Source organism: Rhinolophus hipposideros, assembly GCF_964194185.1.
Source record: "Rhinolophus hipposideros genome assembly, chromosome: X".
In the NCBI taxonomy this organism is placed as follows: Eukaryota; Metazoa; Chordata; class Mammalia; order Chiroptera; family Rhinolophidae; genus Rhinolophus; species Rhinolophus hipposideros.
In genome coordinates, this window is record NC_138046.1 from 2,577,792 (window position 1) to 2,605,776 (window position 27,985).

The 27,985-nt window shown below is 42.8% G+C and overlaps 1 protein-coding gene across 2 annotated transcripts; it reads right to left on the reverse strand.

The window, feature by feature from the left end:
* Positions 1 to 630: 630 nt before the first annotated feature.
* Positions 631 to 27,694, reverse strand: IGBP1 (immunoglobulin binding protein 1). Of its 2 annotated transcripts, XM_081043527.1 has the most exons (7): positions 27,384 to 27,694; positions 20,741 to 20,934; positions 20,070 to 20,363; positions 14,386 to 14,581; positions 12,911 to 12,990; positions 12,081 to 12,193; positions 631 to 1,068 (listed from the first exon to the last, which is right to left on the reverse strand). In XM_081043527.1, exons 2-7 carry the CDS (start codon positions 20,932 to 20,934, stop codon positions 923 to 925), a joined length of 1,023 nt encoding a protein of 340 aa, XP_080899653.1. In that variant the 5' UTR covers positions 27,384 to 27,694; the 3' UTR covers positions 631 to 922. The 2 variants fall into 2 exon arrangements, with proteins under 2 accessions (XP_080899653.1, XP_080899652.1); XM_081043526.1 differs by lacking the exon at positions 27,384 to 27,694 and having other exon boundaries at positions 20,741 to 21,348.
* Between the last annotated feature and the right edge of the window lie 291 nt (positions 27,695 to 27,985).

Sequence of the window (27,985 nt, forward strand, 5' to 3'; positions counted from 1 at the left end):
CACACAGTAGTTCCCTTTCAGTGTCATCTGTGCCATCTCGTCCTCTGCACCTGGTCATCGCATGACTGCAGGCACCCCACTAAGTGGCAAAATGGCCACCATGGCACAATTACCACTTCACACCAAGCCACATATTGCACAGCACAGGCAAGGAGGGCCCGCTTAAGAGGCCTGCTTCACCGTAGGTTATGGCAAGTAGCTCCATGCGAGTCAAAGCCCTGGCCTCAGGTGCAACCATCAGGATGGCACTCCCAGCGCCTCGTCTGTTTCTTTCTCCCGGCCAAGGCTAGGAAGACTAGGTAGCTAGGCCTGTTCCGTTTCATTCATGTACAGCTGTGATTCCTGAAAATTGTTCTGTGGTAGGGACGGTCCTGGCTTTTGTGCTTGCCCCTTGGAATGCGGTACTGGGTTCTTTCACAGTGGTGGGGTAGGAAGAATAAAAGCCCCAGCTAGCCTGGGCTGCTCTGTGGTTGGGAAATTCATAGCTCAGGTCAAAGGGAGACAACCAGGATCTGTGCATAAGCCCAGGGCCCCACAACTGAGCTCTTTTCCCACAAAAAAGCAGGGCATGCCCATCTCTCTATGCAGGCTTGAGTAATAGAAGAGACTTGCATTATTGTTATTTTATTTGGACTTTATTTTTAAGGAGAATTCATACAGCCGTTGATTATACAGAGTCATTTCTTAGTACTCTTTTCTTTCCACTTAAGAAATCAGAATACACCATGATGAGGATGCCAAAACAAGATTGCTGGTTAATTACCTAGGGTATAAATACACACTTAATTGCTTGACACTTTATTGAACACAAAGCAGGATGAAGCAGCTATGCCTTCGTGGTAGAGCTGAAGCAGCAGATGGCACAGCTTTCCTTTGCGAGAAGGTGTGTGCGTCCCCATCTTCCCGTCTTGTTGTGGGAAGACTAACCCATGTTCTGTCGGTTACCATAGCCCCTGGGATGGGTGTCCTTCCAGTCGTCCCACTCCCGAGCTTGCTGGAGTGTTCGCTTGTCATCCTCTTCCTCCTTCTGCTCCTCATCCTCCTGTTGCCGACCTGCTCTTTTGACCTCTGTCAAAGCAGCAAAAAGAGAAAGCGGGGGTGAGAAACTGAGGTAATGTCGGGGGCCTTGGCAATGCTCTGAACACAATGACCTAAAATGAGAACAAGGAATATAGCCAGCTTCCTACCCCAGGCAAGCCCAAGTGGGGAGAAGACATGTTCAACAACAGAACAAATGATGCTCTGAGTGGTTTTCATAAGAAGGCAACAACAGAAAAGTTGCCCCTCAGAATGAATTCTACTTTGGGAAAGAAGTCTTGGTAAAATGGCCAAACACCACCCCCTCAAAAACAAAAACACACCAAAATACCAACCGACCAAATTCCCCAGCAAACCAAAAATATTTATAATTTGTGGTATGAGAGGGAGGTGGGGGAGGAAGGTGACTTTCTCTCCTTCACCCATTTCCCGTTTGGGTTCTACAGTTCTGCGTGTGTGTAAAATGGGCAATCCCAGGGTATCTGAAAGTACCGGAAAGGAGTATCTGTGTTATTTTGCACACACTTGGAACTGGGTCCGAGGTCCACATGCCACTTGTCATGCAGTGTACACCCAAAACAAACTGAACCAACTGCTACAACTCTCTTTTGCGTTATTATTATTTTTTGTGAGGTGAAGGATCATTTCCTAGTGGCCCTAAGTTAGCCTGTAGGAACAGTGTCATTACTAGGATGAAGAATGAAACCCATGGTGACCTGATCCTTCTAATAGCTTAGGACTCTTACGTTCTTTTTTTCTTTTTTTAAACCCCTTTTATCGTAAAATAAAGAATACTGGATATCATATATATACCATTTCCCCGAAAATAAGACCTAGCCGGACCATCAGCTCCCAAAGATGCATTAGAGCTGATGGTCTGGCTAGGTCTTATTTTTGGGGAAACGGTAATTAAGTTTTTATAAGGGGGGGCTATACCTTTATAGCTTCCACCTGGGTCAACAAAGAGATCTTCTGTACCCATCCCAAAGCGTCTCTGTGAGCGTCTTCCAAATCACAGGCCCTTCCCTGCCCCAAACCTAACCACTGTACCACCTTTTACAGTAATAACTTCCTGGATTTATTATAGTTTTATGACCCAAGTGTGCCTCCCAAGACACCAGACTTGTCCATTTGTACATTCATGTTTTAGTCAGTGATCTTGTGCAACCATCACCACAATCCATTAAAAAACTATTCTATCCCTCCCAAAAGATCCCTTGTGCCCATCTGTAGTTCTTCCCCATTCCCTCCCTCCCCGAGCCGTTGGCAACCACTACTCTGCCTTCTGTGTCTATGGACTTGCCTATTCCAGACATGTCACATAGAGAATCATGTAACATGGCCTTTTGCGGCTAACTTCTTTCCCTTAGCAGAATGTGTCTGAGGTTAGTCTTGCCCACTTTAAATATTTGCTATCTCTTTAATCTACAGGTGCCTCTTCCATCCAAGTTATGTCTTGAAGAAGCTAGGGCATCTGACCTGTAGTTTCCCCAAATCTGGATTTGGTTGACTGCAGACATGTTCCGTATTTCTGCAGATTGGCAAGTTCATGCAGATGCTTGATCTGATTCGGGGTTGATCCCTTCGGTGTGATTATAGGCAGCGCTCTGTTCCCTCATGGGAAGGGGGTCACATAATACTTGTGTCTCATGTATTGTCATGTTACCAGCTGTTGATGCTCGATACCTGGATCCATTAATTTTCCGGGGGTCTCAAAAAGGTCATACTCTTAATTTCAATATTTATATTTTATTAACTAGAATGCTTTTATAAAGACAGGCTTCTCCTCACCTACTATTTAGTTACCCAAGAGAAAAGGCAAGGTAAATGCTTGACTCTTTCACTTTACTTACCACTTTTCAAGATAGTAAATTGGTTCCTTATCATCCTCTGAAGTTTTTGTTTTTAAATATAACTATGAACTCATGGATTTAAACATATTTGATGGGTTTCAACCAATTGCAATGATTTCTAAAAAAATGCTTAAACTTTTCAGTTTTAGAATTGTTCTAGATTTACAGAAAAATTGAGAAGATAGTAGAGTTCTTATACATTTGTACCCAATCTCCTCTATTGTTAACATCTTACATCACTATGGTTTATGTATCACAACGGATGGACTGAACTGATACATTATTAACAACTAAAGTCCATACTTTATTCTGATTTCCTTGGGTTTTACCTAATGTTCTTTTTGGTTCCAGGAGCCCATTCAGGTCATTACATTATATTTAGTCATCATGTCTTCTTGTCTCCTCTGGTTGTGACAATTTCTCAGACTTTCCTTGTTTTTGATGACCTAGACAGTTCCGAGGAGTGCTGGTCAGGTATTTGTAGACTGGGCCTCAGTTCGGGGCTGCCTGGTGTCTTTCTCATGATTAGACTGGGGTTGAGGGTTTGGAGGAGAAGACCAGAGGTGAAGTGCCCTACTCATCACATCAAGGTTACACACCATCAACATGACTGATCACTAGTGGTGTCAACCTGGACCACCTGACTAAGGTGTAGTGTTTGTAGGGGTCCCACCTGTAAAGTTGCGCCTTCCCACTCCCCGAGATAGGAGCATATACACAAATTATTTGGAATTTTTCCGTAGTGATTTTTCTCTTCTCCCCCCACTTATTGATTTAATCATTTATTTCTATCATGGTATTTCTTTTATTCCTTGTGTTATATTCCAATTCTGTTATTTTCCTGCTGAAATTCTTCCAGTTTTGGCCAGTGAGAGTTCTTTCAGAGCCTTTATGTCCCAGTAACATACCCCAATTGTCCTTTTATGTGTGTGTGCTTGTTTTCTAGTACTACAAGATGCTTCAGACTCATCTTACAGATTTCCTGCCCCAGCCCTAGAACCAGCCATTTCTCTAGGGAGCCCTGGTTCCTTTAACTAAAGAATAGTATTAGAAACCAAGATCTGAGTGCTGGGTGCACTCATTGCTACTGGCAATTATCCTTTTCAAAGCCAAAATGGTTCTGGCCAGTGGAAATACCTTCAAATTGGTTTTTGAGTCCTTTTGATATGATCCTAGTAGTCTTTGAAAGCTTCTTCCCTATTTTTTATGACAAGATCTTCCGAGCTCATATTGTATATTTTCTGCCCCAGACTTGGTTTCTCTAAGACATCCTGGTTTCTTTTAATGGGAATGGTATTTCAAGACCACAATCTGAATTACTAGGTATGCTCATTGCTAATGGGCTGGTCATTGTTTCTAAGCCTTTTCAATGAATAAAGCAAAGGTGTGTGTGTGAGTGCGTGTGTGTTTACTTTTAAACAAAACTTCTCATGAGTTCATATTCAGAACTACAGGGTTGCTTTATTTCTGACTTAAACTCTTTTGAATTACAGCTGTATTCTTCCATACTAAAAGTCTTAGTTGTCAAAGACAGGATGATAAAATCAGAATATCTCATAAGTACTCACTTCTATTATCTCACATTACACACAATCTTGGAATAACGCTAATAACACAGTCACCAATATAATTACTGAGAAGTTTCTTTGCGTATGCTTCCCCCATTTCTCCATTTAAAAAATATCTACATTATCTGAGCGTTGAGAAAAAAGGCATTACATACTCTACTCCAGCGGTGTCCAAACTTTTTTCAACATTTTCCACCAAGGGCTATATGCGGTAAAATACACAAAGAGCCAGGCCACTCACGCGAGGTGAGGTAAGTATTGCCTCACCTGGTTTATTTAACTAAATATATTTTTGGTATTTGCTGCGGGCCAGTTAACAATGGATTGCGGGCCGCAGTTGGCCCCGTGGGCCACAGTTTTGACACCCCTGCTCTACTCTCTCCCTTTTAACCTTCATTTAGTCTTAGTTCTACAAGTAACTATTTTTTTAGAGCCCTCCACCTGTCCTTATGTTAACGTATCTCTCATCATCTTGATTGTCTGAAGCTCATTCTCTGGCAAATTCCTCAAGAAGGAACAATAGTTCCTGAATTCCTGCATGTTGATAAATGTCTAGCCTTTATACTTAGAAGTCAGTTTTACCAGATATAATGTCCTTGGCTTATATTTTCCCCCTTGAGTATTTTAAATATCTGTTACTTCATTTTCTTTTGGCATAGAGTGTTGGTGTCAAAAAGTTTGAGGGTGATCTAATTTTTTTTCTGTTATAAACCATCTGCTGTTTTTGCAGAAATGTCAACGGCATTTTTTCCTTTTCTTTCAAATCTAGTAATTTTATTAGAATGTATCTTGTTATTGGTCATTTGGGGTCAGAATTCTCAGGTACACAGTACTTTTTCAAATCAAATCTTTTTTTTTTTCAAGTTCCAGGAAAGTTTCCTTGATATTAGTTTTAAGCATTTATTCTTTTTCTTTGCTTTGGTTTTCTTCTCCAGGTAATCCTATTACCCATATGCTAGGTCTTTGCTATCTTTATTATTGGTCACTTTTTCTCTAATCCTGTTTATTTTGATTTAAAACATTTTTCTTTTGACCTTAGTAAGGCATTTTCTGTTGTGTTCACTCCTTGTTTTCCTCTGCCTTAGCCTTCATTTCTGAAGTGATTCTTATTTTCCCCAAATTGTCACCACATTTGAGTTTTTCAATTCCTGCTTTATATCATTCTTCCACGACTTACATTATTTTCTTAATGTCTTCCAATTCATTTTTAAACAGTGTATTTTATATTTATTTTTTGAGTGTGTATTTCTGGAATGCTTTTGATTCTTTCTTTCCCCTTATAATAATTTTGTGCGGACTTTGACCTTGATAATTTTGTTCACTTTTTAACAATTTTATTGATATGTATTTCATATACCATAAAACTCACCCATTTACACTGCACAGCTCAGTGGTTTTTATTAAATTCAGAGCTGTGCAACCAGCATCACTATCTGTTGTTCATTCATGTGTGTAATACGTTTTCCTGAACTTTTAGAAATAAGTATGGTTCAGGGTGGCTTTTCTAACTTCACAGAGGCTCCGTTTCTGTTTTCATGTATGTTAAGAACCGACTTGCTTGATTAGAATTCCTGGTTCTGATCCTCTCTTCTACTTTGATTTGGACTTTCCTTTTCTTTATTGTGCCGGTTCTGTTTAATCTCAGTTCTATTCTCAGCAGTTTCTCCTCAGTGTGCGACCCTGTCCTTGAAGGGAAATCTAGTGGGTCATTTTCAAGAGTTCATTAAGGACCAGACTGCTCCATCCCTTTCAGACCTTTGGACCATAGATCCCTTGTATCCACAGTTTTTATTGGTGGGCAAAAACGCTCTCGTTTCAACTGCTGTTCATAAATTGGACTGCCACACTTTTTAGTGAGTATCTGTTTGTTGTTATGGAATTCTCCTATTTGTCAGATCTTTCACATGGTCTGTCCACAAAAGGCTTGCAAAATGTCCATACCAGCATTATTTGTAATACCCCAGACTGGACATTATTTGAATGCCCATACATAATAGAATGAATAAATAAATTTTAGTATAGTCACATAATGAAATCCTATTCAGCAAAAAGGTTGAACTTTTTTGGGGGTCTTCAGCCGTAAGTGACGGCTTTCTTTCTGCTTTCTTCTTTCTTCTTTCTGCTTTCTTCTACAGATGCCAATCACTTGTTGATCTTGTGGTTGATCTTATGGGTGATTTCCTTTACCTGTTTTCATTTTGAGGTTCACAGGGATAGTGTCACCTAGTTTTATTGTAAATATTGTCCATAAGATTTTCTTTTGTTTTTATTAAAGTGGAACGTACATGTAGGAAAAAACACACATAGTATAGCCCAATAATTTTCACGTATGAACACATCCATGTAATCAGTACCCAGATCAAGATACAAAACATTACTAACTACGCAGAAGTCTCCCTCAGGTCAAGTTCCATTCATGATCCCCCACTAAGGCTTTTAACCAACAAATACAACTTTTACTTCGGTTTGAACTTCATGTGAATGGAATCATACAGTATATACTTTTGTATTTAGCTTTCTTCATTCATAATTATGTTTACAAAATTCAGCTATATTTGTCACTTACGGCTGAAGACCCAAAAAAAAGTTCAACCTTTTAGCTGAATTCATTATGTGACTATACTAAAATGTATTTATCCATTCTATTATGTATGGGCATTCAAATAGTGTCCAGTCCAGGGTATTACAAATAATGCTGCTATGGACATTTTGCAAGCCTTTTGTGGACATGTTGTCTTATACTCTTAGGTCTATACCTACGAGTGAAACTGCCAGGTCCTGGGGGTATACATATGTTCAATGTTTGTGTGTTACCATCACGCCCTGTCCCAGATTCTCCGTTTCCATTGTTTCCTCTTTTCTATGTACTTATTGTGGCTTATTTTGTCCTTGTTTCCCTCAACTTCGTAAAGTAGGACCTTAGGAATTGATTTTATCTGTTTTGTTTTTCTAATATAAGTACTGAAAGTTATACGTTTCCTTCTTAGAACTACTTTAGTTGTACCCCACAAATTTTGATGTATTTTCATTGTCAGTTAAAAGTATTTTCTAATTTTCCTCCTGACTTCTTCTTTGACCCAAGGGTTATTAAGAAGTGTGCTGTTTAAGAAATATTTGGGGGTTTCCCAGGTATATTGTTACTGATTGCTAATTTAATTCCACTGTGTTCAGAGAACATATTCAATGTGATTTCAATCTTTGAAAATTTATGGAGACTTATTTGATGGTCCAGAAGATGGTTTATCTTGGTGAACATATCATATGAATTTGAAAAAAGGTTTACATTTTGCAGTTGTTGAATATAGTTCTTTAAATGTCAAATAAGTTAATGTGGCTACTAGTGTTGTCCATACCTTCTGTGTTCTTACTGACCTTCTGTCCAGTAATTCTATCAATTACTCAAGAAGTATTAAAATCTACAACTATGATTGTACATTTATCCATTTCTTCATTTATGTCAATGTTTTCTTCATGTAATTTGAAGCTTGTAATTAGGCACAAGCATGTGTGATCGCTACATCTTCCTGATAAATTGCCTTTTCTATTGGTATGAAATGTCCATTTTTAATATCTAGTAACACCTTTTTTCTTGAAGTCTACTTTATCCGATATTACTATAGCTTTCTTGTACTGTTAGTACAATATACCTTTTTAAATTTTTTACTATCAATCTGTGCCTTCATAATTAAAACACATCTCTTATAGACAACTTACAGTTGAGTCTGATAATCTGATTTCTAATTTGAAAGTTTATTGCATTTACATTTACAATAATTATTGGTATGGCTGGCTTTGGATCTACCATTCTGCTATTGGTTTTCTGTTCATCTGTTTTTTGTTCCTGTTTATTCTTGCCTTCTTCCCTTTCAATTTCTCTACTGATGATAGCTTTGTCTCTTTGCATTATTTTTTAAAATAGCCTTTTTTAGAGAAGTTTTAGGTACACAGCAAAATTGTTTGGAAAGTACAGAGTGTTCTCATATACCTCCCACCTAAATGTAAGCATAGTCTCTCTTGCCATCAACATCCAGACCATAGTGGTACATTTGTTGTAAGTGATAAACCTACACTGACACGTCATTATCATCCAAAGTCCACAGTTTACACAAGGGGTCACTCTTCCTGTTGTACCTTCTGTGGGTTTGGACAAATGTATAATGACATGTATCTACCATTAGAGTATCACACAGAGTGGTTCAACTGCCCTAAAAATCCTTGTGCTCCACATCTTCATCCTTCCTTCTCCTCTAATCTGTGGCAACCACTGATCCTTTCACTGTCTCAATAGTTTTGCCTTTTCCAGCATATCATAGTTGGAATCATATGATATGTAGCTTTTTCAGATTGGCTTCTTTGGCTGAGCCATATGCATTTAGAATTCTTCCATGTCTTTTCATGGCTTGATAGTTCACTTCTTTTTAGTACTGAATACTATTCTATTGTCTGGATGGACCACAATTTATCCATCACCCACTGAGGACAACTTGGTTGCTTCCAAGTTTTGGCAATTATGAATAAAGTGCTATAAGCATTTGTGTGCGGGTTTTTGCATGGACCTAAGTTTTCAACTTACTTGAGTAAATACCAAGGAGCACAACTGCTGGATCGTATGGTAAGACTATGTTTAATTTTATAGCAAACTGCCAAACTGTCTTGCAAAGTGGCTGCACCATTGTGCATTCCCACAAGCAGTGAATGAGAGTTCCTACACAGCCTTGCCAGCATTGGTGGTGTCAGTGCTCTGGATTTTGGCTCTTCTTATAGGGGTGTAGTGGTATCACTGTTGTTTTAATTTGCATTTCTCTGATGATGTATGATGCTGAGTGTCTTTTCATGTGCTTATTTATCCTCTGTATATCTTCTTGGGGTTAGGTGTCTGTTTAGGTCTTTGGCCCATTTTTTTTTAGAGCGTTTGTTTCCTTATTGTTGAGCTTTAAGAATTACTTGTATATTTTGGGTACCAGTGTTTTATCAGATCTTTTGCAAATATTTTCTGCCAGTCTATGGTTTGTTTTCACATTCTCTTGATGTGCTATTTTTTAAAAGGCTGCTCTAAGGAATACAATATTCCTCCCTAACCTCACAGTCTACTTCGAGTTAACATTGTACCATGTGGGATAGGCAGCCTCAAAGATGGAGCCCAGTGATCCCAGTCTTCTGGTATTTGTGCTCTTAAGTAGTCCCCTCCCACATTGTATTGGGTTGGGGACCAATGTAATATGGCAGAAGTCATGGTATGTCACTTCCAACATTAGGTTATAAAAGATACTGAAGCTTCTATCTTGGTTGTTCTCTCTTCGATCATTCATTCTGAGGAAGGAAGCTCTTAACCTGTGAGCAACCCTATGGAGAGAGCCATATGGGGAGGCCGCTTGCCAACAGCCACATGGATGAGTCAAAGAGCTGGAAGCAGATCCTCCAGCCTGTCAAATTTTCAGAAGACTGCAGCCCTGGCTGACAGCAACCTCAAGAGATCCTAAGCAAGAACCACCCAGTTAAGCTGCTCCTAGATTCCTCACCCTCAGAAACTATGTGGGATAATAAACGTTTATTATTTTAAGTTACTAAGTTTTAAAGTAATTTGTTACACAACAATAGACAATATGCAACACTTCATGTAAAATAGAAAAATCTCACAAAAAAAATAGTTCCATTTACCCGTCCTTTTTGCGATAGCTGTCGTATGTATTACATCTATATATATTATAAGGCCCCACGTAATGTATAATTTTTGCTGTAAGAAGCCATATGTAGTTTTAAAAAGTTTGGAGTGTGGGGAGATTGCCCTTAGTATTTACCTACATAATTATCATTTCTGCTGCTCTTTATTCCTTCTTGAATATCCAAGTTTCCATCTGGCATCATTCCCTCCAGCCTGAAGAACTGCCTTCATTTTTATGGATATTGTCACTGGATATAAAATTCTGGGATGACAGGGTTTCTTCCCCCTGGCCCTTTAAAGATGTTCTCTACTACCTCTGGCTCCCAGTTTCTAATGGGAAGTCAGCAACGATTCCCATCATTGTTCTGCTATATATAATGTGTACTTTACCACTGGCTGCTTTTAACATTTTCTTTCTTTGGTTTTCAGCAATTTGATTATGATGTGTCTATGTGTGGTTTTCTTTGTATTTAACATGCTTGGGGTTTGCTGCAATTTCCGTATCTGTACGTTTGCATTTCATACATTTGGGGACATTTTCAGCCATCATTTCTTCAAACATTTTTTCTGGCCCCCTCTCTTTATTTCTTCTCTCCTACTGATACTCCAATTGTATGTCTGATAGACGTTTACATTGTTCCACAGGTCACTGAGGCTCTGTTTACTTTGTTCCAATCTTTTTTATTTTTCAAATTGGCTAATCTGTGTTGATCTATCTTCAAGTTAACTGACACTTGCTTCTATCACTACCAATTTATTAAGCTCATCCAATCAGTTTTAAACTTCTGCTACTGTAGTTTTCAGTTCCAGAGTTCTTCCCCTTCTTTGCTGAGATGTTTTACCTTTTCATTCATTACAAGCGTATTTTTCCCTTTGCCCTTGAGTATAGAAATAAGCTGCTTTAAAGTTCTTGTCTGCTGATTTCAGAATCTGAGTCATCTTGGGGTCGTTTCACTGCTTTTCCTCTTGTGTATAAGTCACATTTTCCATTCCCCCCCCCCAATATGTATAGTAGTTTATGATTGAATCCCAGACTCTGTGAATGCTATGCTGTATAGATTCTGAATTCTGTCTCATTCCTCTAAAAAGTACTGATTTTTCATTTTAGCAGGCAGTTAATTTGTCTAGAACCAAAATTCCAAATTCTATTTCCTCTGCACTGGGAACCAGGTGAATTGTCCCAATTGTTGTAGCCCTATCTAGGGTGCATGGAGAATATGTTGTACATGCAGAACTAAGGAGTCAGCCAGAGATTTGGGAAGGGTTTATATAGAGAATTGGGGCTCCTTCTCTGTGGTTCTCTCCTTTCTGGGATACCTTTTTAACTTTTCAGTTGCTATAGTCACCCTGAACTCAGTGCTCCCATTCCTCAACCAATAAGACTGCAAGTTTCCAGTTATACCTATCCCCACATCGCAGCACCTGCTGCCTGCCCATAGGTGAAAGGCCATAAAAAACAGGAAAGCCTTTCCAATGACCACTCTTCTTTACTCTGTGCTGAAGTGGAAACAGTACTGGAACTGGAAATTTTAGGGTCCCGCAGTCTACATCTGCTGTTGGTCACTCTCCAGTGCCTTCAGGTAGTTGTTCTGTAATAGTCTGTCCAGCTGTAATTGTTATGTGTAGGATGGTTGACCTGATATAACCTGCCCTGCTATTACCAGAAGCAGAACTGCTCCCTGTGGATTTTTGGTTTTGTTATCTAGCTGTTTAGTCTGTTTTTATGCCACGATATTTGAAGAGATTCAAAAACTATGCTGCCTCACTGCCCCCATCCTCCCAGAAGCATCTGCTATTTATTTTAATAATAGATTAAATAAAATACTGCCTAGAAGCTACCACTCAGAATCTTTGTCCAGATTCTTTCTGCTCCTAAAGGACAACAATACTTGGCCTGAATATAACTGCTAGGGAATTAGGGACCAGTAGTGTAACTACTTCCCTCCCACCCCTCCATACCTGATGTTTGCTTGGCTATTCCCTGATCTGGTAATGCTCCAAATTTCTGATGCTGTTCATACCAGTCATTCACCGTCATAGATGCCAGGCTTGGATAACCAGCTCCAAACACTCTGCGAGAATCACAATGCATTTAGAAATCTCAACATAAACAGCACTATTAAAAAGCCTCTTCTGTTTAGCGACAAACTTGTGTCTATTCCATCCTCCCTCCTCTATCCAGCCACTTTCTGAGGCGTTGTGCAATCTCCTGTCAGGATATGTAAAAAGGGGCACCCAGAAAGGGGCATTAAAGTCAAGGGCTTTCATGAGAAGATAAATAGCCCAGGATCATCTCCCAGTGAGCAATCCCAGAGGCCAATGCCCCACAGAGCAGTGATGACACCATGACAGGGATATTTATAGTTGGGGCATCTGAAAGGTGCACAGAGGAAGGAGCCTCTCCTGCCACTCTATGGAAAAACATCTCAAGAACTCAGGGAGGCAACTACATCCTTTCGAGAACTGTAGCTAAAGGCAATAATGGGAAACAATTTAAAAGTGTACAGTTGTCTATTAGATTCCTTTCTTGTTTCTGTTTTCAATTAATTAATTCACTAATTATTTTAGTTGGTTTCCTTTTGAGTCTTTTTAAGCTCAAGTGTGAGGGAAATGTCTGCTGAAGACAGAGAGAGAGAACATAACAGAAGAGGTAATAGCCCTTTGATGAACAACAGCCCCCCAGGTGGGGCTATGACCTTTTAGACCTTTCTGTCTGCTATCATGCACTGCAAGGGAACCCCAACAGCAAGGGGCCTGCAAAGGCAGCCCACTTTTGTAGCACTACCTACTTGGCTTGGGCCGCATTCCGAGTGAGAATGAAGGGTTTCATTGGAGGCCTGTCCTCACGAGATGAGTGAGAAGTTGATGCCTATAAAGGAAATTAATTTCAGAAATTCATTTGCCTTTTGCCCACCCCATTATGCTGACTGGTAAGTCTTCCGGCACTTGAAAAGCCTGGATTCAAAATTCACTCACTCCCTACATATCAGTCTCTGAGACGTACAAGCAGAACACTAATGGTGGAGGTTGCTTAGCTCTTCTGGGGATGCCTGAGAGAAATAGAAAGCTCTCAGGAATCACCTCACCATAAGGAAAACATTACTTGGTTTGAAAATACCCCCTTCCAAAGGAGCCGACAAAGCCTTCCTTCATCTTCCATCTGAATCCCTTGGGCCTGGCCTTCAGTGCTAAAGCTGAATTAAGACTCTTCTTCTAAAACCCCTTTCAGAGTAATTATGCTATTAACTGTCAAGAACCCTCCAGGGGACTTAAGCAGTGGTTCTTCCTAACTCAAGGCAGGAAGAATGGCTGAGTGGTTTCCATATATAGGTGTATTGAAATGTTTCAAGGACCTTGGCTGTCCAGGAGCGCAGGAAATAGTCTGGTCAAAGAAAAAGGGTCCACTTGGATCTAACTGCATCACTTCCAAAGCCACTCTCAATACCAAATAAGAGCGTTAAAGAAAAAGAGATGATAACAAAGGGGGCAGGGAGGACCCGGAAGAGTCCAGCCTCACAAGGTTTGAAGGGCCCTTATGGTCTCAGACCACTCACTATTCATTCTTTGCTCCTTTAACATGAGGAAACAGGTAGGTGTTACTTCTAGGCAGAAGCTCCTGGACTGATTAGCATAAATTGAATTAGGAGGAGGTTTCTCTGAGGACTAAAATCAATGCCTGTGACCAATTCACGCTGTATGAGGACCATGAATAGTGGCAGCAGAGGCTGGTTTTCTGAGGTGGCAGCTCCCAAACAGGGTTCTGATTGTGTTACCCTGGGTCCTCTGCCAGCAGTGTCAGAGCGTGTCACTGTGTACGCTTCAATTCGGATTCCTCCTCGACCTAAACACATTCCCCGCCTGTCATTTTATCATCTTCTTTCTACTCTTTCCTCTCCCCCAGTTCCACTTCTGCATTACCACCCTAGACCTCCACCTCTTTGTTACACACACAGCCAAGCACAGATTTTAAAGGCCCACCTCCCCATGCCTTCCTTTAGCACTCATACCTCCCACAGCCCACGCCAATTTCCACAATTACAGATGACCCAAAGTGTTACAGGTCAGCAAGCACTGGGGAACACTCCTGTCGCTAGAGGGAAAGCCACCCTACGGAACCCTGAGCCTGCTTCCACTGATCTTAATACATAAGAACACACATTTTTCTGGGGACTTACAAGGATGTTCATTCATCGCTCTCACAGAACATTCAAACCTCTGCCAAGCAGCTTTCTGAGCTGCAGGGGCAGCGCAGTAGCAGGCTCACCTCTTTGAAAGAGTCTTTTCCTCTCAGGATTGTTATCTCCTGGTCAATGCTCTCGATCTCTTCTAAGCTGATGCCAATCCACCTTCGAAGGTGAAGGAGGTGATATTCACGAACACGTTCATCATCTGCCTCACCACTTTCCACCGCAGATTTTAGGGCAGACAGCCTCTGCTCCATCTCCTTCTTCTGTCTGTACCTGTCCCACAGAAAAGCATCACAGTGAACTTCAAAATAAAGAGGTTTCCTTCAAAAGAAGGCCACAATAAGACTTTACCTTTGCAAGTGATCAGGCAGTCAGCATGCCGATTTCCACTTTGGCAAAAACACAGACTCTAACCCGAGAACCTGCCCCCAAGGCAGTTCTCTACAAGGCAAGACTACAAGGCAAGGACGGGAATGGAGCGGCTGACCAACACATTGTGAAGCCAGAAAAAGAGGAAAATTGAGAAGTAACCTAATCTGAGCAACTGCTCCCATCGTCTTTAGAGATGGGAGTGCCTTAGTCATTTTACTGTATCAACCTTTACTAGGCTGGGTACTTAATAGCACACAATGTCCGTTTGGCAATTACAGCTTCAGAGAATCTCAGAACCTCAGGGGCATTTACCTGCCATTGATGCAGGAATTCCTTGTGAAACAGGCTGAAAAATGATCATCTTTTCTTTTCTGCTGGGCAACACACCTCCAGGTCTGACTCATCCCACTGTAATTTAAAGACTCATAACGACCCTGCCAACCTTTTCCAGGATGCATTCTAGTATCTCATGTATCATTCCTTTGATAAATATTTACTGAGTTACCTATTATTCGATAGGCACTGTTCTTACTGCTGGAGACACAGCTGTGTATACAAGAAAGTCCTTGGTTGGGGCGGCTGGTTGGGTCAGTTGGTTAGAGCGCAGTGCTCATAACACCCAGGTCGCCGGTTCGATTCCCACATAGGCTAGTGAGGTGCGCCCTCCACTAGATTGAAAACAACGACTTGACTTGGAGCTGATGGGTCCTGGAAAAAGACACTGTTCCCCAATAAATAAGTGAAAAAGAAAGTCCTTGGTCTCCTGAAGCTTTCATTCTAGTGGGAGAAGACAGACAAAAACAAATAGATAAGGAGTCAAGTGGTGGTAAGTGTCGTGAAGAAACAAAAAGCAAGGTAAAGTGCACAACAGATGGTGCGACAGGCTGCTACTATGTACAAAGTGGTCAGGAGAGACGTCTCTGAGGAGGTGACATTTGAGCAAAGAATTCAAGAAAATAAGGAAGCAAGCCATGCCAGTATCTGGAAGGGTGTTCCGAGAGGGGACACCAGGACAAAGGTCCTGGGTGGGAGCGCGCCAGGCCTGACATGTGTGAAAAATAGCAAGGAGGCCAGTATGGCTGGCATGGAGTGAAAAATGATAGAAAATGAGGTCACAGACATGGCTGGGGCCTCATTTGTAAAACCCTGTAGGGAATAAGACACAGTATATCAATATATTTCGAGTGAGAGACGAAAAAGCCACGGGAGGCTTCTGAACAGACTACATGACGTGAATAGCGTGACATGGCAATGTTTTTTTAGACAGGACACCCTGGCTGTGATGTGTGACTTTAGATGATGGGGGCTGGGAGACAAGGGTGGAAGCAGGGGAACCAATTAAGAGGATACTCCCACAATCCAGGTGAAAGAGAGTGACTTGAAATAGAATGATGGTGTGACATGGATGTATTTAAAACATAAAACACACAGGATTTGCTGATTGATTGAATGTAAGGGCTTGAGGGAAAGAGGAGTGAAGGAAAAACTCCATGGTTTCCAAGAGAAGTGTTCTGAAATATCTACATCTGGAATCCCATTCTTTGCAGGTGTTCACCCAAATCTGAGGTCCACAGAGAGAGGTGTTTTCTTTTTTCAGGGGGGAGGGGTCCTTGAACCCTGAGATTTTATACAGAATTCTACATGTATGCATTTTTCTTTCCCCCATGGAGAACTTCTGTTGTTTTTATGGAATTCTCAGTGAGGTCCATGACCCAGGTGAAGTCAAGAACCACTGCTTTGGAAACATTCTTTATTATAAAACCTGTTGGGCTCTTCTGCGTCATTTACCCAACAAGTGGGCACTTTGTGTGACGTTACCAATAACTCACAGCATCTGAGGTAGCCCTGTGAGCAAAACACTACAAAGGTCAATTCCTAGTTCACAATGAGAACTGGGAATTTCAAGATTTGTGTGTAAATCCTAGCCTGGCCACTTAACTAGCTATGTAACTTTGGGCACGTCAATTCTCAGAGCCTATTACCTTATCTCTAAAATGTGGATAATAATATTTGCTTCATGGGGTTGTAAAGACAATCACATGGAACAATATCCATGAAAGTGATTTGTAAGTAGCAATGTAATACAAATATTGATAGCTGATAAGAAAATTGAGGCTAGGAGGGGCTGGAAGATGCCCCACCAATTAAGTGGTAGACATTGGATTGGTCACCCCAGGTCTGTCTGACTCCTAAGTCCAGGCTTTTTCTGCTACATCATATTGCTTCCATCTTCCTGATGACCACTCTATCTGTCCCTCCCAAAGACACCTCAAGCACCTTCTATGATCCAATGTCTGGGATGGGCACCAAGAATCCAAAGATACAATTAAAGTACTAAAGATGCAATTAGTTAAGGTATCTGACCTTTAGAAATTCCAAGTCTAGAGAATCACATAATTGATGCGTAACATAAAGTACAGTAGCTAGGGGTTGGGAGAGGGGTGGGCGGTGTGAGTGACAGGTAGGAAAAGGCTTCAAAGAGGACAGACTTTTGCTCTCTTTTTGCCCCAGGTTTCTGTAAGTACTTCTACATGTACCATGCGGAGTCTCTTACCTTTAATTGTTCTTTCCTTCCTTTTCCTTCTCCTTTAACTTGTCTCCAAGGTTTTATCCTTGGCTTTTTTCTCTATGCGTTTTTCCCTGGCACCTAGCCACACCAAAGCTCCTAAATTTTTAGCACTAGCTACAAAAGTGTCTCACAGGTTTTAGTTACACGTGTCCATCTGTCCATGGACATGGCTATCCAGTTGTCACTTCAGGAATCAAATTCAGTAAATCTAAAGTTAGACTCATTACTTCCCTAGCTTCTACTTCTTTATTTCTTTCAAAAGAATGGAGGTGCAGTTAATCAACCAGATTAATAGTTCCTAAAGCTGGGAATTAGAGTAGAGAAGATACACGAAGGTCTGGGTTTTGAGAGAGAGAGAGGATGTACCATTTAAGTGATTTAGGTAGGAAGGCCTTGGTATGTAAAATTGTGGGGCGGGGGAGGGAGGACTTACAAAAAGTTAATCAGACCTGAACAATCTGTTTTCCAATCACATAAGTGTTTCTTGCAAAAGTATTATCTCTGATAGCGGTAACTTCATTTTTATCACTTCTTCCCAGCTGAAGTAATATTGTAACACATTAAGCTGTCTTTCTGCCTCATTCTTCCCTTTCGTTATTCTATACACATCACTTCTTCCACTGACCTCCCATTACACCACTCTGACCTTCTGCCAAACCAGACCAGTCTCCATTCTCTCTACATCCCACAAAGTACCCTGCCTTGGGCTTCTGCTCATGTTGTGCCACTTCCCATCAGTCTATCCCATTTCCTGACCAGCTCCTAACCATACCTTATTCTTTATAGCCTTTACCACCTAAAATTACATTATTATTTACTAGCTTATTGTCTGTCTCCTCACCAAGATAAAAGCTCCACAAGGGCATAGACTTTGTCTGGTTCTCCATTATCTAGAAGAGTTCCTGGCACACAGGAAAGGCTCAGTAAATACTTGTCAAGTGAATGAATGAATGTTCAGTTTTTTAGATCAGGCCTCTCCTGAGTTTCAGGCTACCAGATACATCAATTGGGTGTGTCCTAGGCACCTTCACTGCAACATGACTCAATCCCAAGTTCGCTGTCTCTCCTACACCTGATCTATTCTTCCTCCTCCATTGCCCAGCTTGATGAGCGAAAGCTATCCACCTACGTCAGGAACACACATCTTCCTTGCTGCTTCCTTCTACCCTACATCCCACAACTAACTGATCACCAGGTTTTCTGCAGATTCAACCGTCCTAAATAGATCCACTCCCCCGTCCCTTCTGCCATTGCCACAGTGAGGCCTCATCAGCTCTGTGACCTAACGGGATCTAATCTTCATCTTCACATTGCTTCCTAACTGCCCAAGTATGCTAGTTAAAATGCAAATATGGCCATGCTGCTCTTTAAAAACAGGAAAACTCTGGTGGATCCCAATCACCAACCAAAGTTTCAGCTCTTTGGCGTGGCCTAACAGTAACATTTACAGAATATTTAGTAGGTGCCAGAGACTGTGCTGTGTTCTATGCCTTATCTTATTTACACTTCTTAACCCTGAGGTAGGAACCATCATTACTTAGATCTCACAGATGAGGAAACCCAAGGCCAGACAGGTTAAATAAGTTACCCAAAGTCGAATGGCTTATAAGTAAAGCTGGTTCTCAAACCCAGGTGTCTGATTCCACAACCTGTACTCAGCCACAAAAATATGACCATAGTTGGCTGTGAGTGCTTAGACACTGTGCTAAGTGCTTTTAATGTATGAGGAAGGACGTATTATTGTCCAGTTTTACAGCGGGGGAAATTAAGGAACTGAGAGATTAAGTAATTTATCCAAAGTCAGAGTGACTGAATGGTGGAACTGGAATTCAATGTCCTTCCCATGTTCCGAGCAATGAGATTGTTCCTTCACCTTCCTCACAACCCACCTCTCCTTGGTCTGAATGATGAATTCTTCAGCATCATTCCTTCTCCGTTTCCACCACCCCTAAGTGTTCTAACGTCAGCCAATCACTTAGTTAGGTCCCACCCACACATCTCCACCCCAGCAGGGCTCTTCAATGGCTCTGCAGCTGGCTAATGCTGTCCTCCCCTCTCCCTCTAGGTAATATTCCTGTTCATCCTTAAACAACTGGTCACAGGGTCACCTCTTCTAGGTAGCCTTGTCCTCTCTCCTGCTCTGTCTTTGGTTAGTTGGCCTCCTGTCTGCTCTTACAGTACCTTGTACATCTTCCTAGCACATCCTTTATATTGCTACTGTGTCTACGCGTCTTTTCCTCAGTGGACTAGATGCTCCTCCACGCAGACCACCCAGACTCACACAAATATTTACACTCAGTCTGCACCCAGGGTGGCCAGGATAGTTCCTAGACACTGAGCACTCACTGAATGTTTTTAGTTTATTTTAACTGACAATAGCACCTTGTTCAAGGTCACATGATGAAGTTGTGGCAGGACTGTTAGTTCAGGATGTGACACTGATGCAGTCCTGTCAGAACAGAGCTTCTCAATCAATGGGCCAAAAGTACAGCACAGCTGCAAGACGTTGTGCCCTTCAGATATCTGCCCACTGTGCCGTGTGACTATTGCTATGTCGTGATGTGCAAGTGATTGGGAGACACTCTGCTAAACCACACAGCTGCTGCTGGCAACCATAGGGGAGGAGGGGTCTGATGGTGAGGCAAGGTCGTCTCAACAAAGGCAGAGGCTTCTTGAAAAACTCAGGAGAGTTTGCTCTCCCCAGAGCCTATGCTCAGTAAGAACCAAGAGTGACAACTCCCCAAAAAAACCCACAAACAAATCACATGCATGCCCCCCAACTGCCATTGGCCAATTTTCAAATGACAGCTATTGACTCACCTCTGTATTTTAGCTTGTCTTTGAGATGCCATAGCAACGAGGTTAGGATAGGCCATGGAAGACCCAGCGGTGTTATTCTCGGCTGAGCTGTTCTTGGTTTTGGGCAACTCAAACTCTGCCACGTGATAGTTTTGGCACTGAGTTAAGTAGTTTAAAAAGTGTTCTCGAGCCCACTGCAGATGATCCAGACGCTTGCTGGCATTGACTTGTTTCAAGGTGAGCGCTCCTTGAAATGCTGGCAACATCAGGTACTTGAGGTCGGTGGAAGCAATTTCTTCCAAATCTTCATTTGGGCTGCAAAGAGCAAAGAGGAGGCTGTGAAGCTTGGTCGGGCATTCAAACGGCAGCCCCCGCTTCCTGGGGGGAGGGGAAGGCTAGGCTGGGAGTGAGGCAACGGGAGGCGGCACCGGGAATGGAGGCCGTTTTCCCTTAATGAAAAGTGGCTGGAGGCTCACACCTAATGCCTCTGCAAAGAGCCACACTGGGGAGCAGGGGCGCAGGTCATCGATAACTCGGAAGAGAGGGTGAGAATGTAAGCAATGCCCAGGTGATGGCAGTGGGGAGTGGGCAGGAAAGGTCGCCCGTCTCAAAGATGTCCTGCACGCAGGCTCAGCGGTAACCAGAGGGGACCATTATTACCCTCCTTCTCAGCTGCCAGCCCCTCCTCATACCTGAACAAGTCGAGCTGCGATATCATTTCGGCAGCCGTGTTAAGGAGCTCTAGTCCCTTCAACACCTTCTCCTGGATCCTCCGGGAACCGGTGGGCTCAGCTGCCACTTCCACTTCGTCCAGAAGCTGCTTGCTGGTTTCGAACAGCTCGGGGAGCCGCGGAGGCGGTAACTCGTCTTCCTCGGCCGCTGCCATCTTGGGGGAGGGAGGAGCTCCAAAGACCTCACTTCCGGACGCTGGGGCCACCCCGTTAAAAAACTCGGCCAGAACCGACGAAACCGGAAGGGGCGCTGCCCTGGGCCCGCCGCCCATTGTTACCGAATCCCCGAACGACTTTGGGGAGCGGCTGGCGGCGCTGGCAACCGTTACCATAGACTCCCCTGACCGGCTGCCTGTTACAGGCGGGCGCCCCTCGGGAAACCAGGAGTCCGAGCAAAGCCTGGGCGCCGGCCCCGCCCTGGGGCGCCCGGCTGAATGCGGAGCGAGCCCGCCGCGCACACGTCCCGCCAGGCACCCCCCGCCCCAGCTCCCCAAGCCGACGGCCCGGGGCCGGCGGGGCTGCACGCGCCCCTCCCGGCTTCCACCGGCCCGCAGCTGGAGCTCGGGGATCCGCCCAGCCAACCCGCGCCCGCCCGCCCTCTTCCCGCTCACGTCATGCTGCACTCACACCACACGACATGCACACAACACACAGACACACGCTTTCAAAAGTTACTTCCTCTGTGAAACCTTCTTGACCCCCTCTCCCCCACTAAGTCACAGAAAAATCTTTTCTGTGCATCTCTATCAGAGCATCTATGACTGTACTACCGTTTGGTGATTTACGCCTCTAGCTCCCTGACCCGACTGAGTCTGATTCATGTTTGCACCCCTCTGGCCAGCCCAGTGCCTGGTACTTACTAACTGCTCAGTTTCATTGTATGAATAGAAAAATACGTGATCGGTTTGGAAAGCCGCCCAATGATGCACATCTTGTGCCGTTCAGTATGTAGTCACTGGCCACGTGAGGCTATTGTGCCCTGGAATGTGGCTATTTTGAATTGAGATGTACTGTCGATGTGAAACACCACGTTTTGAAAACTTATTACAGAAAAAGAACAAAAAAATCTCATTTTTTACACTGACTACATTGTTGAAATGCTAATATTTTGTATATACTGGGTTAAATATTTTATTAAAATTAATTTCACTTGTGTCTATTCACTTTTCTTTATACCTACTATAAAACTTAAAATTATGTATTGGGCTCACATTTGTGGCTCACATTATATTTCTACTGGACAGCACTGATGTAAAAAGAGAATTCCAGGACTTTGAAAGAAGGGATGTCATTGCTTTGAACAAATCAATATATACACTGATTACCTTATGACACATCCCGAGTTGTCCTGGGAGATTTAAATTAAGTAGAATGCATGCTGCCTGTCCCGAAAAATAAGCTTTTAAACTGACTATATATCTTAAACTAACTACAGCTGACAAGAAAAAACTTTCATGTAAAAACAACTAGAGGGCAATATAGGACAGTATACAACTCAGGGATATGTCATGTTGCATAGGCTGCTGGAAAACTAAGAAATCACAGGTCATTCTGTGCTAGGCGTTCAGAAAGCTTCTTAGACATGACATGCAGTCATAGAATTTCAAAGTTGGAAGAGAACCTCAACAGAGGAAAACACTGACACCAGAAAAGTTAAGTGACTTGTCCAACCAGTTGTGACAAGCCAGTGTCTTTCTTCTAAGTCCAATTATTTTTATTCCACCAATCTTAAATTGAGCAGGATTTAAAATGATGGATAGGACCTTTCGTGTGGGACAGAATCAAGCCCTTATCTAAAACCACGCTTCACAAGAGGGAGACGAGAGTGGGAGCATACCTGTAGGTTGAAAAAGCTTCTCAGGTGATTCTAACCTACACCTCCCCTTGCAATACCCCACTTTAGAAGCTGAGGAGGAAGGCAGGCTCTGGCAAACTACCTAGTATTTGTCTGGCACCTCTAATGACTGGAGTACACTTTCAGGGTCATCTAGTGAAAGTTCACAGTCATCTTAGGCCAGAAATACAAAGGAGAAAGTACTTGTGGAGGAGACTTGGGGACTCAGTAATGGTGAGACTAAAGACAATCTGTTCCTGTGCTTTTTGCTTGGATTAAGGCAGTGTAACTGTTGCCTAAGAGAGAGAGAGAGAAAAAAAAACAAACAGAACTTGAATTTGGTCCTGAACTTTGTAAGGCATTTTTCTATGGCTTTCAAAATGATCGTCTTTATGGGAGTAGCCAATTACTTTCAGAGTGCATATGATACATTTGAACTGTCATTTTAAGTATTACATCACGTCTTATTTTGAGATGATACCAAGATTAAAAAGTGGTTAGAAAAAAGTGATAATAAAAACAAGTTCTTTACTACGTCTGTGTGTGTAAACACTTTATCCCATTTAATTTCTGTTGTGTGTGGAAAATTTTCATAAAATCTTAGTTTAGGGGAACCAGAAGGGCCCTTAGAAATCATGGAAGTATAATGGTATTTAAACTGTTTGCCATAGCAGAACTCTTTTTCCAAAGCAAGTTTTAGACAGGCCATACTTTCTACAAGGGCTCCTGTGTTTGAAGTGGATACACAAAAGCCTGCCAACTCAGCCCATCTTTTCCCAACCTGCTGGTGGCACCCAAGACACTGAGGCACCTCTGATGGACTAATGAGCTCTAAGAAACAGTATAAAAAGTACTCATCTAGCACAGCCCCCTCACTTAGCAGTTGAGGAAACACACCCTGAGAAGTTATGTGAGTTGCCCAAGATCACACAGCTAAGATGAACTGGGCAACAGTATATACCGTGTTACCCTGAAAATAAGACCTAGCCAGACAATCAGCTTTAATGCGTCTTTTGGAGCAAAAATTAATATAAGATCCAGTCTTATTTTACTATAATATAATATACAATAAAGACTGCATTAAATAAAAGATTTCAACTCCTCTTCCTCTATGCAACTCTGAGGAATGTAGTAGCAGCTGTGTGACTTTTCAGAAGTCCCCTCCTTCCCTCTTTCCACATTTGTTGTGTGCTACCTGAATGCTAGTCGCTGGGAATTAAAAAAAAACAAGACACAGGGGTTGAGTCCTTAAGGGGTCCATAGTTCAATGGAAGAGACCGGTAAACACATAATCAAATAGGACTTTGCTAAGAATGGAGGGACTAACTCTGGCATGAGGGGCATTCTGTTAAAGGTCTGCCTCCATACCTGACTTATACGATCCTTTCTGTTCTGATAACTGACATCCTTTTGCTTCCATTCCTCCATGGGTCCTAAGCTGTACCTCTAGCAAACTCTCCTAGTTCTCCAAACTTATCATATTCTCTTAGGCCTTCATGCATGGGTTGTGCCTTTTGCTTAGAATGTTCTTCTTTCCCTTGTCTGCCTGGCAAATTTCTGTTATTATAATAATAATTAGTTCTGGCCTGACTCAAGGCTCCCTTCCTCCAGGAAGCATTTCCCGATCTTTTGCCTGCAGGTGAGGTGCCCTCCTCTTAGCTCTTCGAGCACTTTATTCATCTCCCTATGTTAGTACTGGAGTATGGTTTTCTTTACCCACAGCTGTCTCTCCCTAGACTGAGAGCTGCTTGAGGCCAGGGGGACTGTCTTATATGTCTGTTTACAGCAGCATAGCACCTGGCACCTGTTAGGTAGGGACTCAGTGTTAAAAGAATAATGTTACGTAATAATAACACTACCTAACCTTCTGAGTTACCTTCTTGGCTCACTTCCTGCCAAGTAACTATGCTAAGTACTTTACATGCATTTTCTCAATTACTCCTCACAGCTGCCAGGAGAAATAGGTTGTTATACCCTTGTTTTACAGATGAGAAAGTGTGGCTCAGTCACATCACATATGCTCCCACCTTAGGGACTCTCCTGGCTGTTTCCTTATCCCGGAACCCTCTTCCTACAGACATCCCCGTGGCTACTGCCCTTACCTCCTTCAAGTCTTCTCAAATTTTGCCTTCCCAGTGAGGCTTTATTTAAAATGGCACATTTAAAATTGCAAAGCCTCTGCCTCTCCCCTTTCCCTGCTTTTTCTCTATAGCACTCATCACCACCTAACACATAATGCCATCCACTTATTTTTTGTCTGTCTCCCACCACTAGAATATGAGCTCAATGACAGCAGGCATTTTTGTTTTGTTCACTGCTTTATTCCCAGTGCCCAGACTGTATCTGGTATGACACACCTTTGTTGACTGAATGAAGAAATGAATGGATAGATGAATGGATGAATGAGTGAATGAAGGAATGCTATGCACCAGCGCCCAGCTCACTTGAGCAGCCTCTTGTGCCAAGGCAGGACCCTAGCCCCATCCACTTGCCTCTCTAAGGAAAACCACAAGGTGGCAGTTGGAGCCCAAACTCCAGCCTCATTTGCTCCCCTCTGCCTTCTCCCTGCCACCTGTCAGTCTTGACCAGGAATGCCGGATCTCTGTCTAGCACTGCCAGGGGATTTGTGTGAGCTGTTGAAGTTGTCAGGGTCAGTATCTGAAACTTTGCTTTATTTTTCTCCTTAGAAAATTACGAATTTCTTTGTTGTCATGCCTTGCTATGTCTCAGATAGAAGAAGCCACAGTTACTAGCCATTGGGCTGCCCCAAAGTCACTGCATCCTCTAGGACCCCAAGGCACCCAGACCTAAAGAAATTTTATCTCTACTTCTGCCCTGCTTCTGCAAACCTCTCCCAGAGTTACTATACCCCTTAAGCCAGTAAAAACTAGATACTGACGTACCAGGGTTAAGCCTTTTGAGTCAGCCTAGATTTGGATCTCCACCGTGCTGCTTATTAACCCTGTATCCTGGGTGATGTTGGGTAATTGACCTAGATTATTTAATCCTTAGTTTTCTCAGCTGTAAAAATGAGGATAATAATGGTACGAAACTCATAGGGTGGTGTGACGATTCAGTAGGAGTGTCTGGTATAGAATAAGGCTCAACTGAAGAAAAGTCAGGACAAGAGGGAATAAACAAGACCAGACGTTACAAAAACTGGCCAGGGAGTATGAGGAGGGTGCTGCCCAGTTGACTAGAAGGCTGAAGCCAAGGAAAGATGGGAGATCAAGGAAGACTTCACAAAAGAGACCACATTTTAGTTGCAGCTTGTAGAATAGGTCAAGTTCTGCCAGAAAGTCCATCTGGAAAGAGCATTCCAAGAAGAAACAACACAATATGGAACCGGGATCCTTATGACTTTGATTAAATTTAGCTTTAAATCCTAGCTCTAGAAATCACCTCTCTCTCTCTCTCTCTCTCTCTCTGTCTCTCTCTCTGTCTCTCTCTGTCTCTCTCTCTCTCTCTCTCTCTCTCTCTCTCTCTCTCTCTCTCTCTCTCCCCCCCCCCATTCAGAGACCTAGCATTTCCCCTGGATAATCAGCAGCCCCCGAGGCAGCAGAAGACAGTAGCCCAGACCTGACTAATGGTCACCAGGTTCAGACCTCTGGCAGGATAAAGAGAACACCTTGACCTCAGTTATGTTTTGGTTCCTGAGCCCTGAGGTAGAATGCTCCCCTAGCTACTTTCTCATGAGACCGGACAGAGGGAAGCTGAAGCAGACCTCAGAGCTCTCCTCAAGACCTGAAGAAATGATTCATGACCCTCACCTCACGTCCGACCAATCAGCTCTCAGCACGACCCCGAACCCCTAACCCACCTATCTTTTATTTACTCATTTATTATGATTATCATCATCATTATGAGTTTCAGGTGTACAAAACAATGTACTAGTGAGACGGTCACAATAATTGACTCTATTCCCTATGCTGTATTCTACCTGTCTTGTGATTTTGCCCCATAATCTGTAACCTACACACCATTGGGGAGTTTGGGCTTTTGAGCACTGGGTTCCCGTTCTCCTGGGTGGCGCCATTCATCAATAAAATAGCCACTATTTCTGCACAGCAATTCTCGGTGTTTAGTGTCTGCTTCTGCTGGTGCCACGTGCATGAACTCTTTCTGTTCTGTGACAAATGTACAAATAGAGAGAGGTGTGTAACAGTGTGGGTATATTCCAGTAACTGTAAGTAGTTAGGTATGACTGAAATGCATGTTTTTTGGGGGAGCGACAACATGTAAAGACAGATAGCAGGGGCCAGATGACAAAGGGCCTTGGGTGTCAGGTGAAGGAAGCTGGACTTGATCTGCCTGGCAGTGAGTGGGGAGCCGTCAAAGAGCTGAAAGCAAGGAAGTAGATGGTTACAATTGCTGGCTTGGAGGTCCCGCTGACTTGGAGGAGGGTAGACTGGAGGCAGGTGGAGACATAAGCTGGGCTTAGATTAGATAAGTGGTAGGGATGTAGACCAAGGGATGAAATCCATGGGTCTTTTTTTCAGAGGGAGAAATCAGCAACGAAATTTTTCTAAGAGCTTGCCTAAAAAAAAAAAAAAGAAAAGAAAAGAAAAAGAAAAGGAGAGCTAGGGCCAGAGAAGTAAGTCATGGAATAGTTTTTGTTTTATGAATATGGGTGATAATTGAGGCTCTTCTATTCCCCACAAAGCCTGGCACTAATTAATTGAATGAGAGGAGGAAGGGGTACCCAGCACAATATCTGCCATGTGGTAGGGCTTATCCCACATTCAGCCTGGCCCCCACACTCTGACTTACCTCTCATCTCTGAGCCAGAGTCCCATGAAACAGGGGCTGAGAGGCAGGCCGGTTTACTCAGTGCTTGGACTTCTCTTCCACTGAAGGGGTTTCCTTATACTGGCCTCCAAGGACTGAGGGAAACTTATAGGCCAGTTAGGGGAGGTATCCCAGTTTGTTCATTTCCTGGCACTCCCAAGATGTTAGAAAAGCCCAATAACTCTCCTCTATTTCCTTTTCACTTTAAAAGGCTTTTATGCCCCTCCACCTTTTCTGCCTTATCTTTCCCCCAGGGAGGATTGTTGGTTCTTGCTTTTTCCCATCCTATATGCGCACTTCCTGCCCTGGCATAGCTTATCTAAAGTACTCCAAATCTGGCCCAGGTTCATGGTTTGGAGAAAAACTGAAGGAGCTGAACAGCAAGGCCCCACCTGCTCCTGCCCTTGCTGTCTCTGCAGCTCATGGGCCTTCCTGGCCCAGACTGGGGTGAACATATGGGGGCTTGTGGTGGATAAGACAGGGATAAATGAATAGTTATAGATGCAGACTTAGTGTTAAGTGCTGTATAGATATCACTGTGCTGCATCTCCACAACTACCCTATGAGGGAGGTATTAGTATCCA

Bases quoted from the DNA above. Each gene is read 5' to 3' on its own strand.
- IGBP1 (XM_081043526.1), bottom strand. From the start codon at position 21,111: ATGGTAACGGTTGCCAGCGCCGCCAGCCGCTCCCCAAAGTCGTTCGGG. The intron at 20,364-20,740 runs GTATGAGGAGGG...TGCTCTTTGCAG, and splicing joins TCGCAGCTCGACTTGTTCAG to CCCAAATGAAGATTTGGAAG. The intron at 14,582-20,069 runs GTGAGTCAATAG...TCTGTGGGACAG, and splicing joins AGACAAGCTAAAATACAGAG to GTACAGACAGAAGAAGGAGA.